General features: G+C 38.6%; 1 protein-coding gene across 1 annotated transcript; it reads left to right on the top strand.

Annotated features, from left to right (window-relative positions):
• The first annotated feature begins 179 nt into the window (after positions 1–179).
• Positions 180–17,672, top strand: LOC121730598 (uncharacterized protein C19orf47). The gene is made up of 6 exons (XM_042119708.1): positions 180–333; positions 424–595; positions 3,723–3,841; positions 8,219–8,306; positions 16,630–16,739; positions 16,866–17,672. Exons 1-6 carry the CDS (start codon positions 294–296, stop codon positions 17,441–17,443), a joined length of 1,107 nt encoding a protein of 368 aa, XP_041975642.1. The 5' UTR covers positions 180–293; the 3' UTR covers positions 17,444–17,672.
• Positions 17,673–18,801: the final 1,129 nt, after the last annotated feature.

Below are 18,801 nucleotides of genomic sequence, written 5' to 3'. Positions count from 1 at the left end.
GCATTATATTATGCTATGGGTAGTTCCTTTTCTCGCCACTTTCATAGATAAGTTACAGCCTTGACCCTTGTCGAACTGTAGAAGTCTTTGAAAAAAAAAATGTCAACAGTCAATGTCAAATATATACTAGTAATTACTAATCTGTGGTCAATGTCAATTCGCCATTATATTTTGTTCATTGTTGTGAATATTTTTCGGTCGTAAGTCGTAACTCAATTTGCTTCTATTTCATAGTTTAAGAAAAGTAATGTTCTTAGTTTCAACTTAGTTTGAGATTCCTTCAATAGTTTACAATGAGTTCTTCCGCACTGAGAATGGATTCTAATATAACAGGCAAGTGTTTATCTATTTGTGCATCCATGTATCAAATTACTTTTCGAAGGTGAGCTGTTTTAAAAGAATGAACATAATGTTTATTTACAGGTCTTTGGGTTAATTTCTTCACGGCTGCTGGCATACCGTCAGAGGTGGCTGCTACATATGCGCTTACATTTACAGAAAACAGGATACAAAACGATATGTTACTGGATTTAAATAAAGAATATCTGAGGGATATGGGAATAACGCGGATGGGTGACATTATTGCCATTCTACGGTAATTATACTGATTAAAATATTATTATTGATATAAGTGGTTCAATAAAATCAGTTTGAATTATTGTATATTATGTTACCGTTAACGCGCGTAAACCAATTAGACTGCAGAATAACAAGGTATTCTGCAGATTATTGGGGTGAGTCAGTTAAAGTGCAAAAAGTTTATTCGATTCTCATTAAATTAGGTACAACAGGTTCTTGTTTGAAAAAGCATGTTATTTAGTTGTAGATAATTATTTAATATACATTTTTGGACATAAACAAAGGAATAAATTATTGTATATTAAGTAAAACATTACTCCACTAATAAAATATAACAGATTGTATCAGCTATACTGTACTCGGCGAAACATAGCGGTAGCAGTCATTGACTCCCTGTCAAGAACTTGTCATTTTCTATATAAAGTGCTCCAAGGTTTTAAATGAACATGGACTACTGCTGCTGGTAAAGGAGAATTGTCAAAAATGACATTTTTGTATGATAAAAGCTTTAGTTCCTTTTCTCGCCACATTCATATAAAGCCTTGTTGAGCTCTAAACCACCATTGACAATGGAGTGTCAGATGTTGTCAATTGTGGCTTTGTAAAGAAAATGACAAGTTTTTGACAGGGAGTCGAACGCTACCACCATGTTTCGCCGAGTACAGTATAGAAAAATAAAACCATCAATACAACCACAGTATTATTATTATTATTATTTTTTACCATTTATTTCAGGCATCTAGGCCCATAATACAAATACCTTACAGACTAACATACATATTCATATTATAATATACCTTAACAACTAACATACATATTATTATACACTTAAAAACTACACTTTGTCACGTGTTTACGGCTACGTGACGCGCTTTATTCTGGAGTCTCCCCCGGAACCTCCGGTAGACCACATCCATCGGCCAGAACTCCAGCGACTCAAAGGTCGAAAGTAGATTCGTCGGTACTCTCACCACAAAGGAACTAAAGATAATTTTGTGGTGAGACTGCAAACGCTCGACCCTCAAGTGCAGTGTCGTTTTCTTCTGGATGTAGTCCACGACATCTTTGACCTCCATGGACCAGTGCAGGCGGGATATGTACAGGGGCGTCGCGGGGACCTCGCTCCGCAGACGCAGCTCAGGTACATAGGACGCGGTGCCGCGATGGTTGCGGGCGGCGGGCTTCTTCTTCCTTCTCTCCACCAGTCTGAAGCCCTTCTCATCGCACCCCCTGCTCTCGTCCTTGCTAGGTCGAGAAGACTCCACCTTACGGCTCTTCGTAGCCTTGCAGCGGCTCTCCTTAGTCTTGCGACTCTCCAGAGCCTTGCGGCTCACATTCTCCCCATTTGTTTTCGCCCGCGGGGGAGGTGCGGGGCGACCAGCAACAGTCGCGTAGTTTTGCTGAGTCGCCTGGGGACTCGGCGTTGGCGCAACCGGGAGGGAAGCGCGGGCGGGGGCGGCAGTGGCGGCGTTCGTTGACCCGTCCGATAATGCTGACGGGCTAAACGTGCTCGCTTGTGCGCCTCGACGAGTGGTGACGTATGCGGCATCAGGTGACCCACATATTGAATTACCGCTTTTTAACTGCGATAATTTAATACGTAAATCACTGATCGTAGACTCTGATGCCTGCAATCTACCCCGAACTCCAGCCAGCTCCTCCTTCAGGAACCTGATGTCCTTCAGTAAGCTGACGACGTCAACGTGGTCCAGCGTGACGGGTGGCAGCTTGTGCAGCTCCTAGCCACAAAAGCCGGCACCTCATCCGGATCGGTCTGCTTGAGCAGGGGGATATTAGGTTGATAAGCTTAAGCCAATGTTTTTAGCATAGAGAAATATAAGACAGTACGTTTTTAGGACTTTTATGAAGGAAGAGAATGCAAACTAACTAGGTAAAGTGCAAATAAATTTTTTTTTATTTAAAAATATCAGACTTTGATGGACGGTATTAAGAAATCTGTAGATTACCTAGGTAATGTGCACATTAACATATTCTGCATTCTAACGGTAACATAGTATACAAGTATAGTATGTATGTCGTAGGATGATTTGATAAATCGAATTATCGCAAAAATTCTAGGGACTTCGCGAAAACACGGATAATTAGACAGTGTAATTAGTGATTACATTTTTCAACCTTACAGACAAAAGGTAGTGTTTTCGCAAAAACGCGAGTCGCCTTAGTAAGATTGCGAAACGAATCGTTAGTTACTATCGAAAAAAATCACTGATGGGTCGGTTTAAGCGCCCCACAACAACATCTCTCATTGATTGAAGACTTGACGTTTTAAATGTCAATTCATTGTCACGCCTTGTTTTGTTTGTGTTTGTTAGCGAGCTATCAGTTTTTGATATACATATTTTAATGTGTTTAAAATTATTGCAGCTGGACTTGAAAAATAGTACGAAAAGTTATCTAAAAATGTGTCTGTAAATACAAAATGACTGATACAAGTGAAATTAGTGCTGAAAGTTCAATAGAACCAGAAACTAATTCTGAGGTTTTATGGTTGAGATGAGAAAAAGGTTAAATAAAAAGTAAAGTTCCTATGAAGAGGCATTGTCATTTCTTACCCTTTAGGTATAATTCTATGGTGTAATACCTCAAAGATACATAGGAAAAGATAGTAACCAATCAGAATAAGAGTTGGCCAGTAAGCAAAATCGAGCCAATCAGCGTTAAGAATGTGCAATGTTACTAAGGCAACCCGCGTTTTCCCAAAAAACCTAGCTTTTTTAGAAAAATTAAAAAATATAAACAGCATCTAATTTTCCGTGTTTTCGCGAAATTACTAGAATTTTCGCGATAATTCGATTTATTATCAAATAACCCTACGACATGTATAAGTAAAGGGAGACCTTTTCTTTCCTATTAATGCTTCAACTCCCAAGCATTCACATTTCACATGCAACCGCGATAACAATAAACAAGCTTTTGTGTCTGGTTTTTCCCCGATCGAGGTATTAATAAAACAATTTAGAATATAATTTAAACTCAGGGCTATACTTTTTTTAATATAATATACATTAATTAATTGGGTACTTTGTCTAATAAAACTATGTGAGCAGGTGCCAAGTTAATATCGGCACATTACAAGTTTTAAGTAAAGAGGATATTATCAAATACTTTTTGTAACATTTTAGTCATGCCAAGCAAGTCCATGAAAACACAGCAAGGGATAAAGTGTTGAGTACAACGGCCACAGCAAAAGTTCCTGTTGCTGCAGTCACTGGGCGCTCCACAGTCACACAGCCATCTTCACGTAAGTACTTATAAAAAGAGTACCAAATTAAAAGTTAAGATATCATTTTTAGTTAACACGTTAAACGCCGACCGAAATTCTACGACTTTCCGTTTAGGCCATGGGGGGCACGATTTGACCGCGATGTAGTGTCGACTTCAAACCCTTCTGACAGCTCATCTTGGAACACCCACACCGTTGACTGTTGTTTAGTTTCGGGGTCATATGCATAGATCCAAGATTCATCACCTGTGTAGATATTATAAACGGCTTTTGACGTACCACGGTTGTATTTATTTATCATTTTTTTGCACCAATCGACACGAGCCCGTTTTTGATCGATTGTCAAGTTGTGCGGAATCCAACGCGAACATATTTTTTTTACAGCCAAATGTTCGTGTAATATCTTATGTATGCTCGTCATACTTATGCCTAAGGACGCCTCTATCTCGCGATATGTAACATGACGATCACTTATTATTAGTTCCCGCACAGCATCTATATTTTGTGGGACAACAGCTGTTTTTGGGCGACCTTCTTTATTTTCATCCGTGAGCATAGACCGCCCACGATTAAACTCACTGTACCAGTGATAAACAGTGGTTTTTGATGGTGCTTCATCTCCAAAAGTTGCGGTGAGTTGAATAAAGCACTGTTGTTGATTTAGCCCACGCCGAAAATCGTAGTAAATCATTGCACGAAAATGTTCACGCGTTAAATCCATGGCAAATGAAGACACGCAATTTTCAAAATGACGCCACAATGGAAAAATAATTGACAGTCACATGAAACAAAATGTATTCTTCAACCAAAGAGTTCTATTTTCAAATGTTGTAATTACTTTTTAAATATTGTTCTTGTAAGTGGCCAGTTCCGGATACATAAGTAGCAGCCCTCGTAAAGAGTTTATCACACAAAAAATATCACGTTTGTTGTATGGGGGGCTCCCATACAATACAATACGATATTTATTTTGTTTACCTTAATATGAGAATAAGAGAAGTTAGAGGAAGTTTTTTAAAGGTTGTAAAGGCGGGGGGGGGTTCGATGTCATTGTAGAAAGAAAATCTTAGTTTCTCGCGCAGGCCACAGGGGACACGGGGTGAGTGACAGTGGTTTTTGGTCACATATATGTAGTACTTAATTATAAATATACTCTATTTGAAATTGGGTTTTAATAAATTTTCTATGAAATGGAGCAAAAATAACGAATGTGTAAAATTGATGAAAATCGTGTTTTCCCATACGGCGCGCAGGACAAGTGTACTGTCGGCCAACTGGTGTCCCCCATGGCATTTAACGTGTTAAATAACACATACTGGCATGAGAATATCACTGTACACTGTTTAGTGATGGTCAACTCGAGTTAACTCGAGTTGGGCCGTGGGCGTAACAGGTAACTCGAACCCACTCGAGTTGAATTCTCTCTGACTCGAGTTCGTAAACCGTCAAAAGTACATAAATAAATGATTCTATTTCAAACAATAATTTTCTTTTTAAGTAAAAATACATTATTATAAATAAATAATATAAAAAAAATTAAAGAATTGAAACAGATAAAAATATCATTTGTCGGTTCCAATTTTTTAACTCTTTATGCGAGGCTGAGGGAATAAACTGGTAAAAATTCAAAAAAGCATTCACTTATCCATCCAGTTAACTCGAGTTCAACCCGAGTTACGTGAATTTTAACTCGGGCTAAATCAAGTTTAGTTTTTTCCGAGTTGGCACATTTTAGTAATGAATTAATCAACAGCTTGACTCTAAAACAGTGGCGTAACTATAACATCCGGGGCCCGTGGCAAATTGAGGGGGATTTATCAGTAAAATTACACGTTAATAATAAAACTATTTTATTGCATTCCCGCAGCGTCGGAGCTGTGTATTTACAATATAAGACATAGAACCGAGTTTCCCCACACCCAAAAAAGACTAATTTTGTCGTTAGTCCACTAATTTGGTCGTTTTATTGAACATAACCTCAAAAAATATTATATATAAAATATTATATTTTCATGGCCTCCCCCCCTTCCCCTCCCCCGCCCCCTTCCTATAATGCGTAATTAAAATGCAACCCCATTGAGATAAGAATAAAGTATTCATTTATTTCTTGTGAAAAAGTCACTATGTTACACTTGCGTGCAAAAAAATCGACCCACCTCTCTCCTTATGATTCAAACGGTAATAACTCAAGAAATATAATTAGTATTAAATAAATGTTGGTATCGTTTTAAAGGTAGTACAATAAGGATTTAATTAATGCTATAGTTATTGTAATTGTAAATCGTTTACTAATTCTACAGCCTTAAAATAAAAACCGGTCAGTTTGGCATAACATTTCAGTAGGCGATTAATGACATCTTTCTTGTAAAAAACACTAACAAATTGATTTCAATAGCTCGTAGTGCTACCCATTACCCTAATTTAGGTTTCTATACGGGTTTTCCTTGACCTTATCAAAGTTATGATGAACTCCTGAGCGATACTATGCCGATCTTCTTGTACAGCCACCCGGAGGTCCTAAAGGGTATCTGCGGCAAGAGTCCGGGCCCTGACCCTCCTTTTGAGTTCTCCCCATGGGTGCTCAATAGGATTAAGGTTAGGACTCCTTGCTGGCCAGTCCAAACCCGAAATTTTGACGTCGGAGAGAATATATTGACGAACTTTCGCAGCAACGTGCGGTCGAGCATTGTTCTACATCTAAATGAAACCTTCATCAACAAAACCAGCACATGGCACCGCCTGTTGTCCCAGTACGCCCTGAATGTAGCGATAGGTACTCAACGTGCCAAGGCGCGGCCCGGTTACGAACTCAAGATTGGTTTATGCATCAAAAGAAATCTCGCCCCATACAGTCCCCGAACACCTACCAAATGGAAGCCTTTCGTCAATGCACACCTGCGCAAATCATTCTCCTTATCTACGGTATGCTTTTCTGCGACCATCATTACCATAAAGACTGATTTAGCTTTCATCAGAAAAGAGCACGACCCGCCGTTGCTCCAATGAAAAATCAACATGAGAACGTGCGAAACTAAGCTGCGCTTGACTGTGTGCTGGGGCTAGTTTTGGACCGTTAGCGAGTTTTTGTGAAGTCAAACAGCTGCCTGCAAGTCTTCGTCGTACAGTCTACTCAATTACTGTAACTCATCGGATTTCTCTTGACCGTCGTTGCACTTGAAATGAAATGAGATGTCGATTCCGCAAGGACGTTGACAACTTAAAACGGTCATCACGTTCAAATATAGCCCAATGTCTTCCTGAACATGGTCGCATGGTAAAGTTTAGAGTCTCTAGAATACTTCGGTATACTCTTGTAAACGAAGTTCGACTTAAATTAAGACTTCTAGCTACAACTCGTTGTCTAAATTCAGCTCTTAGCAAAGCCCCTGCTTGAGAGGCTTTATTCGGAGTAATATCCATTTTGCCACAAAGAAATTACGTTTAAAATGAAGTTAAATGAACAATAAATCAATAAAAATCGAAAGAAAACAAAAACAATAAGATTTGACCGATTTTTCATACAGAACAAAACCGTTCAATTAACGATTAAAAAACTGAGTGATGGGGGTGCTTAGTGATTTGTGTCGTTTGTAGTCAAGCATGTTGGTTTTAGAAAATGTAGAGTAAACGTACACATTCCCTATCATATTAACTCGCATTATTAATAAAAATAAATAATAAGTAACTATAACTTTTTAAGATATAGCGACTTGAACAGAAATGCGCGGGGTGGGTCGATTTTTTTGCACGCAAGTGTAGTTTCCAAAATTCACATCTGTGAAACGAATATTAAATCAGACTTAATGATGGCTTAGCTGTTAATGTTTTTCACACAAACATAAAATATGGTTTGGATGTAAAGATATATTACATTATTTCTACAAAGAGGGTAGTCCGGGCGCCATTTTTTTTTTGCAAAAAGTCGAGGGGTCGACATTTTTTTGGGCATAATCCTTTAATTAATTACTTATAATTATTGTAAAAGTATTATAAAACTATGAAAAAAATATATTATAAATCTATAAGCAGAGCCATGCTTCGGCATGAATGGGCCGGCTCGACCGGAGAAATACCACGTTCTCACAGAAAACCGGCGTGAAACAGCGCTTGCGCTGTGTTTCGCCGAGTGAGTGAGTTTACCGGAGGCCCAATTCATTCCCTATCCTCCCCTATTCCCTTTCCTTCCCATCCCTACCCTCCCCTATTCCCTTCCCTTCCCATCCCTACCCTCCCCTATTACCCTATTCCCTCTTAAAAGGCCGACAACGCACCTGCAGCTCTTATGATGCTGCAAGTGTCCATGGGCGACGGAAGTTGGTTTCCATCGGGTGTCCCGTTTGCTCGTTTGCCCCCTTATTTTATATAAAAAAAAAACAATCTTTTTATTTTTTACAGCTGCTACACGTATTTTGGAGCACTACACTAGAAACCAGGATACCTCTCCAGTCCGCACTAACCAGCTGAAGAGGAAGTCAAATGAGATGTGAGTTAAGTACATATTTCTTTTTGTCTAATGCAGGGGTTCCCAATCAGCTTGCGGCACAGTTACACGACACAATATTTTGTCACGGCGCCTTATTTTACCTAGCTATTAGAAAAATATACATAACTAAACATCTTAAATGATTATAGTTAAAGTAAATAATAAAAACAAATATTTAATCATCTATCTGCTTTACATCAATCAATAATAAATATAATTTTATTTTATAATATTTGTCGTTTCGGATAATGATGGAGGATCGACTCACGGCGCCCCTCTTGCCTTTTCACAGCGCACCAGGGCGCCGCGGCGCACAGTTTGGGAACCCCTGGTCTAGACTCTAGATGTTATTAGTTTGTATGGGCAAACTGTCAAACTTTTCAGGAGAGACAAACTTCTTTTGAAATGATAAGTAACAGTGTTACAAGATGCCCATAAAGTAGTTTTTTGCCATCAAAATTTATTGTAATGCTCACTGAGGTAGTAAGTACTACGTAGTACATACTATGTCAGTGGTAATGCTCAAAACGTTTTAGTGTTTCAGAAATACTATTTGAGACTTTCTGCACCAAAATCTAATGTTACCAAAAATTGATAGTGTAACTATTTCTATCAACCAATCAAGCTATCACTTCTAGAATGATGATCCTACTATCCTACTAATATTATAAAGGCGAAAGTTTGTTTGGATGTATAGATGTATGGATGTGTGGATGTGTGTTTGTTACTCTTTCACGCAAAACCTCCTAAATGAATTTTAATGAAAATTTACAATCTATATATATAAAAGAAAGTCGTGTTAGTTACACCACTTATAACTCAAGAACGGCAGAACAGATTTGGCTGAAAATTGGTAGGGAGGTAGCTTAGAGCCAGGAGACGGACATAGGATACTTTTTATCCCGTTCGACAGCGTTCCTGTGTGACTTGACATGAAACGTCAGTCACTATAAAACGTGGTATAACAAAAAAGAATCAGACTTGGAATAACAAAACGAAAATGACAGCTATGTAATTGACGTAAAATGACAGCTATGTAATGACGTATGGATGACAATTTGATATTTGTAAGAAATCAATATTAAAACTATTTCTATTATATAAATAATTAACAAGTGGATTGAAGTGAAGTGAAGTTTAATTAATAATGCCGCGACCAAGACGATCGAATCTTTCCCGACAAAGCCGTAATGCAAGAAGAATACAAAATACTGCAAATGAAAGGACTGAAGAAGAACAAGAAATTGCACGTGAACAGCGCCGCAATAGTATGGCTCGACTTCGTGCTTCTCAATCACGAGAGCAAAGTGAAGCAGCCCGTGAAACAGCTCGGTTGGCAATGCAGAATCGTCGAGCGAACAACAGAAGTCAACAAATAGATAATTTGGGAATTGGGAAGGGAATAGTTGAGGGTAGGGAAGGGAACAGGGTAGGGGTAAGGGGATTGGGCCTCCGGTAAACTCACTCACTCGGCGAAACACAGCGCAAGCGCTGTTTCACGCCAGTTTTCTGTGAGTTTACTATGATGATAACTATGATTTTCACCTAAACCATTTAATCTATTTTGATGAAATTTGGCATGGAGCTATACTCATTTTAATCATGGTTAAATCGTCAAGACAGGACAACGTCTGTCGGGTCAGCTAGTAATATTATAAACTTAGACCCAATTTCACCAACCTCTGCTTGTTAAATCCTAACAAGGCATTACTTAACGGACCTTGGAAAATTAAACAGACTGTCAAAATACTTGTATCCCACAGTAAAAATTTAACAGCGGATTAGTAAATACAATGTTAAGTGAACAATTTACGAGTGAACGAACTAATTGATAGTTCAATTAGTTCGTTCTTGTTATAAGTCGACGAAATCTAACACTGAAAGAACTTTTCAAATCGGACAAGTAGTTCCTGAGATTAGCGCGTTCAAATAAGCCCTTTCAAATAGTTTCCCCCCGTTTTTCCACACTTTCCTCTATTTCTTCGCTCCTATTAATCTTAACGCGATAAAATATAGCCTACAGCTATTCTCGATAAACAGGCTATCTAATACTGAAAGAACTTTTCAAATCGGACCAGTAGTTCCTGAGATTAGCGCGTTCAAATTATCCCTTTCAAATAGTTTCCCCCCGTTTTTTCCACACTTTCCTCTATTTCCTCGCTCCTATTAGTATTAGCGTGATAAAATATAGCCTATAGCCTTCCTCGAAAAATGGGCTATCTAACACTGAAAGAATTTTTCAAATCGGACCAGTAGGTCCTGAGATTAGCGCGTTCAAACAAACAAATAAACAAACAAACAAACTCTTCCCAATTATAATATTAGTAAGTATAGATTGCTAGATGAAACTGAGTCTTATTCATCAGAATAACACATAGGCTACACTGTTAACCGACTTTCAAAATGGGGGAGGTGTTTTGTTTTGTTTGTTTATATTGAACGATTACTCCGCCGTTTGTGAACCGATTTTTTCTTTTGGTGTACAATATCATCCTAATTTGGTACTATATTCACAAAAGTGGTGATCTGATGGAGGGATCCAAAGTAATCGAGGGAACTTCTCAAAATTTAAATGTAAACATGTGGTGTGGTGACGCGTCTTTTTCGGCTCTCCTATTCCTCTGGCATCGTCCCGGCTTCTTGGAAGACAGCCTTGATGCACCCGACCCCAAAAAAAGGTGGTCGCTCAAATCCTTCCAACTACAGACCAATCGCTATAACCCCTCTCTTCTCGAAGATAATGGAATCCATTATCAACAGCCAGCTTCTTCGATACTTGGACGGCCAGGGATTGCTAAGCGACAAACAGTACGGGTTTCGTAAGGGTCGCCCGGCTGGTGATCTCTTGGCGTACCTAACTCATCGTTGGGCTCAGGCAATTGAGTCGAAAAGAGAGGCATTGGCTGTTTGGATATTGCGAAGGCTTTCGATCGGGTTTGGCATAAAGCGCTGCTATCAAAGCTATCATCATACGGGCTGCCCGAGAAATTATGCAAGTGGGTCACAAGTTTCTTAGCAGACAGAAGCATAAAGATCGTAGTTGAGGGCGAATGCTCGGAAACTCAGTCTGTTGATGCTGGTGTCCCTCAGGGCTGCGTACTATCCTGCACTGGCTGGCTGTGCCTACCCTATTCATACTGCATATCAATGGCATGTTACAGACCAACGGCATTCATTGCTATGCGGATGATAGTGCAGGTGATGTTGTATATACCGGCTCCCCCAATATTTCTCGGCTAAATGTCATTGAGAGTAGAAAAGAACTTGTGTCTAAGGTGGAGAATTCATTAGAGAAGGTCAAGGGCCGCATGTATTGTTGACTGCCATAGTGTTTCAAACACTTGGACCCTTTGGAATTAGGTACGCCGAGATGTAGCTTCATTCTGCATCCTCTATCGGTTGTATCACGGGAAGCGCTCTGAGGAATTTTTCGGAATCATACCACCTGCAAGTTTTCGCCATCGTCCCACGTGAAAAATAAACCGTGCATTTCTCGCGTAACTTTCTGCCGCGCACTGTAAAACTCTGGAACAAACTGTCACCGGCAGTATTTCCAGACCTATACGACCTGCTAACCTTCAAGAAAAGAGCCTATTCCCTATTAAAAGGCTGGCAACGCACCTGCAGCTCTTCTGATGTTGCGAGTGTCCATGGGCGATGGTAGTTGCTTTCCATTAGGCGACCCGTTTGCTCGTTTGCCACCTTATTTCATAAAAAAAAAATGTGGAGACTTCGGTTTCGTGAGAAGTATTCTAAGCATACGCTACCAACAAGTAAGATTTTGCACCAAGGTAGGTATACCATGGTTTGGAAAACCGTTCTGAGAGAACACCTGACTCTTTATAGATACAAGTTTGGAAGTTTTGGCGTTGTCTTAAGAAAGGAAAGCATATTATGCTACTATGAAAATTACATTCATCAGCATGCATACCATATTATACCATGCATCGTCCCATGATTATGAGCCTATTATGACCTTTTTATTGGTACTTTTAATTGTCTTTTAGATGAAGATATGATTTTGTCAAGCGATTTTAAAAAATCTATATTAATATTATAAACCTGAAGAGGTTATTTATTTGTTTGATTGAACGCGCTAATCTTAGGAACTATTGGTCCGATAAAAAAAAACTTTTAGTGTTAGATAGCTCATTTATCGAAGAAGGCTTTATATTATGACGCTGAAACTAACCGAAGAAACAGAGGAGAAAGTGGTTAAAACTGGGAAAATTCTTAGTAAGGTGTCGGCGACTGGCTGGACAGACCTTAGAGATTGTACTTTTTAGGGCTCCGTACCCAAAGGGTAAAAACGGGACCCTATTACTGAGACTTCGATGTCTGTCCGTCTGTCTGGAACTCAAGAATCGCTATAGCTAGGACTTCTGAAATTTTCACCGATTATGTATTTCTGGTGCCGCTAACAATTTGTTGTTATAGCGGCACCAGAAATACTAAAAACAAAATAAAGTTCATAATTAAGGGGGGCTCTCATACAACAAACGTTATTTTTTTGGTCTTTTTGGCTGGTAAATGGTAATCCATAGTGGCAACATGTAGGCACTTGAAATTTTCACAAAATCCTCAATTATATGTGTACTTTAATATAAAAATATAGTTAAATTAAAATAAAATAAATAATTAAGGGGGGCTCCCATACAAAAAAAAAACCATTTTTTTTTTATTTTATTTTTTTTTGCGTGCGCGACTCCAACTCGCACTTGACCGATTATTTTTAATATTTTACTTTTCTATGTCACATTTTTTCCTTTTGACAATAATTTATATTTTTGATGTAAGTACCTATATTTTTGCAGTCTATCTCAGAACATTAGGTATTTACTTAGTTGTCGCTTCACATGGTCTATTATTTACTAGTTACAGTTATCCTCGTCTTTGTATATACTATATACAGTCCACATCTCTCCCGTCGCTATCGTTTGGTCCTTCGTCGCTGTAGTTTTTTAGATTCTAGACCGACAATATGTGCTCAAACCCTATTAAGGCGACGCCTTGATAATTTGGCTGTAGCGATATCGATTTTTCATAGCAAAGCAAAGCAAAAATGACTAAAGCTAAGAAATTAAAGTTCATTGTCAGTATTCATCTATACTAATATTATAAATGCGAAAGTATCTCTGTCTGTCTGTCTGTCTCGCTTTCACGCCAAAACTACCGAACCGATTGTAATGAAATTTTGTATACATTATAGTCTAAAGCCTGAGAAAGGACATAGGCTACTTCTTTACTGGAAAAAAGCGTTGCAAGGGGGTGAATGCGTAAATTTGTTCAAATTAAGTTAATTCCAAAAATTTATAATAGATAGATCGTCTCCTACATCGCGCTAACGCTTGTTGCCCAAAAGTATTTCTATAAGAGGTGGTATTATCTTACATTCGAATTTCGATTTTTTTCGATTGTGTTTTCTTTTTTAAGTTATGTAATAAATCAGTACTTTATCTATGCAGTGACGTAACCTTAAACCTATCAATGATAATTAGTTTATGGGTAAAGTTGTGTAATTGGGGGGCTAAATAAGCTTAAAAATTTGGCATAAAATATAAAGTTTAAATAAAAAAATTGAAATATTATGTGCACACTGCACAGCTGTTTGATGAGGGGTACCAGGGTTTTTTTTATAAAAGCTTTTGACACCAATTTTGTTGACATCGCGCGCTATAAACTGAAGTCCACGCGGACGAAGTCGCGGGCAACAGCTAGTTAACTATATATACTATATACTTATAACACGATTGGTCAACTCTTATAACACAGAATAATGAATAAAAAATACCTCTGTAAAAAAGGGATTCCTATTTTGCAAACAGAGGAGAGTGATTTAAGCTTCCAAAATTTGTACATAGATTGGTTCAAGCATACACTTTAATTTGCTCATAGCTTATATGAAATGCATTAATGGTTTTTAAATTACGCGACAAAAACCATTTTGTCGCTTAAGCCCTTTCCATTTTTTTCTGTTCCATTGCTTGCCTCTCATAGAAAACAAGCAATCTAAAACGTATCCAACACGGTTTTTAACATTAACGCGGCGTCACCTTAACAAAATAAAATAATATATCCTACTTATTAACAATAATAATAATAGATGATAAGTGGTGTTTTATTTATGTTACTGTTAAAAAAAATGTATTTCTTAATAGTGTCCGACCGAAGGTCTATTTTTGGCCGAAGCCGAAGCCGATTAATCGGCAATCGCCACAACCTTCGGCCGAAGCCGAAGCCGAAGGTTTATAATCTTAATCTCGACTCTCAGTAATTAATTTTGTTTAAAATTGTCTATAAGCTACATTGAATATAAAAAATTATTTCAAAACTTCAATATTGAATGTTTACCTCTATATTGACTGTTTCATATAGAAGTAAATTTAGAGATAGTAATAAAAGCTTGTGATTTTGTGATTTATTTATTAATTATTTGTAGTCTGGTTAAGGAATGACTCAAAGGAGGGTATTGAGTGCGTGAGCGGGAACCTAAGCGATTTCTACTGGAACTTATTCAGGGTGCTTAGGGACAAAACATACTAAAAGTCCTGACGTCTTGGAGGTGAGCCGGAGAGAGGAGAGGGTGACAAAAGTCTCAATTTTTAGTTTTTGGCTAATACCTTAAAAACGATGCGTTGTGGCAATAAAGTTCTATAACGAAATAAAAGCTTATTCAATTCGCTATAACTACGTGATTCTATATAGTTTTTCCAAATTCTCATCCTTTTTTTAACTACACGCTCTGAAAGTTTCAGAATTGCTCTCAGGCATCTACATTAGCCGCTGCTACAATCCCTGGTGCAGTGACAAAATATTTTTTTTTTTTTTTTAATGAAATAAGGGGGCAAACGAGCAAACGGGTCACCTGATGGAAAGCAACTTCCGTCGCCCATGGACACTCGCAGCATCAGAAGAGCTGCAAGTGCGTTGCCGGCCTTTTACGAGGGAATAGGGTAATAGGGGAGGGTAGGGAAGGGAGGGGAAGGGAAGAGTTGAGGGTAGGGAAGGGAATAGGGTAGGGGTTAGGGGATTGGGCCTCCGGTAAACTCACTCACTCGGCGAAACACAGCGCAAGCGCTGTTTCACGCCGGTTTTCTGTGAGAACGTGGTATTTATCCGGTCGAGCCGGCCCATTCGTGCCGAAGCATGGCTCTCCCACGTATAAGGGAGTATATAATAAATAATATATTATTGTTTTAGTGAAGCCTCAGGCGCTGGCAAGCCGCCTATTGTCCTTGGCGTCACGAAATTACCTACATTTTTCCACCCCCACTCTTGAGGGGTCAGCTCATTCTCGAATGTTTTTTATACACTTAACTAAGCAGGCTAACAATTAGTGTATGTTCCAACTCATGGAAGCTGGTTACCGTAATGCCTTGCGTCGTCTGCAACACCAGGGGTGCTGGTGCGTTGCCGCGGCAAGGGGTGTAATGAGGGGATGGGGGGATGTGCTTACAGCCCTCTCACTTACTGAACGCTGCATAGAATCGGTAAAGCTACTTTATCAATCAAAATTAGAAAGGAATATTTAAAAAAAAAACACTTTTTATTTTCACATTTCCTGAGCGTTTAGTATAATATGTAGTTTTCCTAAGTGTGTGTACAAAACGGATGAGAATTCGGAAAAAGTGTGTAGAATCAAAATTATAGAGAATTTAATAAATTTTTTTTCATTGTAGAACATTTTTGCTACAACGCATCGTATTTTAGTTATTAGCCAAAAACCAAAAATTTAGACTTTTGTCACCCTCCCCTCACTCCTGCTCACCTCCTAGACTTAAGGACTTTTAGTATGTTTTATTCCTAAGCACCCTGAATAAGTTCCAGCAGCAATCTCAGGCGCTCACGCATTCTACAACTACTTTATTGACTGTACTATTGTAAAAAATAATAATTTCTTTATTATTTCACAAATAACAATAATTAGACCAATCAATCAGTCTTTGTTTAACTCGACTAGACCGAAACTAGACTAAAAAATAAAATAAACAAACATTAACTTCCTAATAAAAAATTAAATGATTTATTAAGAAGTTAGTGTTTGTTTATTGTATTTGACAGTGACTCCCAGTGGCCTCCGCATACACGACCGGTCCGTCGCTCTCTCACGACTCACTCAGTCTTTCATTCAATTTCGTCGGTAGCTCGGACCTTCGGCAAAGCTTCGACTTCGGCCGGGTTTTAGGCCGAAGCCGAAGGTTTCGCCGAAGGTGGTTTTTTTGGCCGAAGGCTTCGGCTGCTGAAGCCGAAGCCGAAGCTTCGGTCGGACACTATTTCTTAAATAACACAAATTGTTTAACAACATTTGGATTTGTTTTTATAGGGCTACTGAGGATCCTAGTATCAAGCAAGCAAGGTTGATTCGTTTTGGCACCCCGCCTCGGTCTGCTATAAAGGTTCCCAGCACAAGCTCTAAGCCCGTTGTTAAAGAAGGTAACTTCATAATTACTTATATTAAAAAAAATTAAAAAAAAAATTATAGAATTGTGAAAAAACGCTCTCTTAAATCACGATTCATAATGCCAAGATAATTTACTTACAAGACATTTATATTTTCAGCTCCACAAAGCAAGACGGTGTTTGCTCGCCTCGGTAGCTCGGAGGCACTAAAGCCGGCTGCACAGAAGCCAGCAAAGCAAATATACAACAGACTCGGAACAAAAGACGGCCTTTCTAGTGGTGAGTCATCCATACCAATGCAGAAAGATGCTCTCAAATACGAAGGCATCTTGAAAAGCTCTCCACCGGTTACAAAGAAGGTATTCACAGTCACTACGTCAAATAACGTAAGAAAGATAGCAGTAGGTTGCACCATGAGAGCCGACGAATCACCAGTCAGTGTGAAAGATAAGTTAGCTGTTAAATCTAAGTCCGTTAAGTTCAATAATCGTGTGGAGTACAAAGAGATCGAAGCCGTTCAGAAGATGCCAGCTGTTAAACCGAAGTTCACACCGGTATTCAATAAACCGGAAAGGAGATTGTCCATGCAGCATGCAGACAACAGTATCACCGGTGCGGGGGTGAAGGCCAGATTGGGCAACAAAGGTCTCCCGCAACGTCAGTTTAACACGGACGGAAGTCAACCGCAGCGTCAGTTCAACGTTGAAAGAGCCATATTCACGAGGCTAGGTGTTTGATGATTTCGTTATTTTATTGAGTGAATCTCTGGTGCAAAATTTGCAGGTACTACTAAGATATTAACTGTATTGCTGTCAGTAAGTTCAATATGAAACTACTGATTTTAACCTACATTCAAAAGATGTGTGTGTGTGTGGGTGATTAATGTCTACAGTCTATAGTCACATTTATGTGTGGATTAAAACCTGGCCTTGGAGATTGTATCAAAAGGTCACAAGCCCAAACTTTGTGGGTGGTTTTATTATTAACATCTCGAATTATTTATGTGTGGATTAAAACCTGGCCTTGGAGATTGTATCAAAAGGTCACAAGCCCAAACTTTGTGGGTGGTTTTATTATTAACATCTCGAATTTTACTACAAATAATAATAATAAGCATGCCAGTAAAATATAAAATAGCAAACTATATTGAGACTTGTTATGATTGCGCCATATAAATAAAATAATGTTCCGTTATAATTTAAGTCATCAGTCGTCACAAAATTAATACTACATTTTGCATCCATTGTGTATGTTTTATCTTTACAGTAAGTGTCAAGAAAAAAAAAGTTTTTGTAAATTTACATAATAATTTTGTGCTACCCCAAGCTCATTACAGCCTGGGAAAATTAAGGAATTCAGACCGAATAATTCGTGTAGTTTTAAAAGTTGGTACAGTTGTTCCTAAAGGTGTCCAGATGAATATACTAAAAGTCCCCGAGAGTGGGACAAGAGCCGGCGGTGGGGGAGGGGGGAAAGGTCTCTTTTTCAAGGTTATTTATAATATCTCTTTAGAAACTTCTACTGTCTACATTAATAATTATCTACATTAAATTACGTCCAAACATTTTTACTGTACGATCATTACTTTAGGAAATACAGAGTATTAAAAGGGTACGCTCGCACTGTTTTTCCATACAAATGTATTCCCCAATTTACTCCCTGGACAATGCGTTTAGACAAATAATTTGATTTAGACAAATACAATGTTATGATCTTTTAACGTTGTTAGTGGCGGCCGAAAAGGAAGATCTTCCGACCGAGCGAGATAGCATGCTCGGTCAGGCCGAAGCCCACTGACGTCATTTCAGACGTTGTATATATCTTGCCGTTCTCCGAAACTTCGATAGCGCGATGCAGGAATGTTAGGCGAATTGTGGGTACCGCCACAATCTGTTAAAGCAACGTTTCATTTTATCTAAATTTACTAATAAATAAAAAATATGACCCTTAAAAATTGCAAAAAAATTAGTGCCCCGTACCCCGCCAATCGACCGACCATAAAATTTGAAAGATGTTTACGATAAAATAAAAATGGCCGCGCCATGCACATTGTATGTGCGCCTCAGACTCGATCACACAAAAAGTGTGCCGTCTG

This window comes from Aricia agestis, chromosome 9 (assembly GCF_905147365.1).
Source record: "Aricia agestis chromosome 9, ilAriAges1.1, whole genome shotgun sequence".
NCBI classification, from domain to species: domain Eukaryota; kingdom Metazoa; phylum Arthropoda; class Insecta; order Lepidoptera; family Lycaenidae; genus Aricia; species Aricia agestis.
The sequence above is the reverse complement of the archived record's forward strand: the minus strand, read 5'-3'. Positions and strand labels throughout refer to the sequence as shown.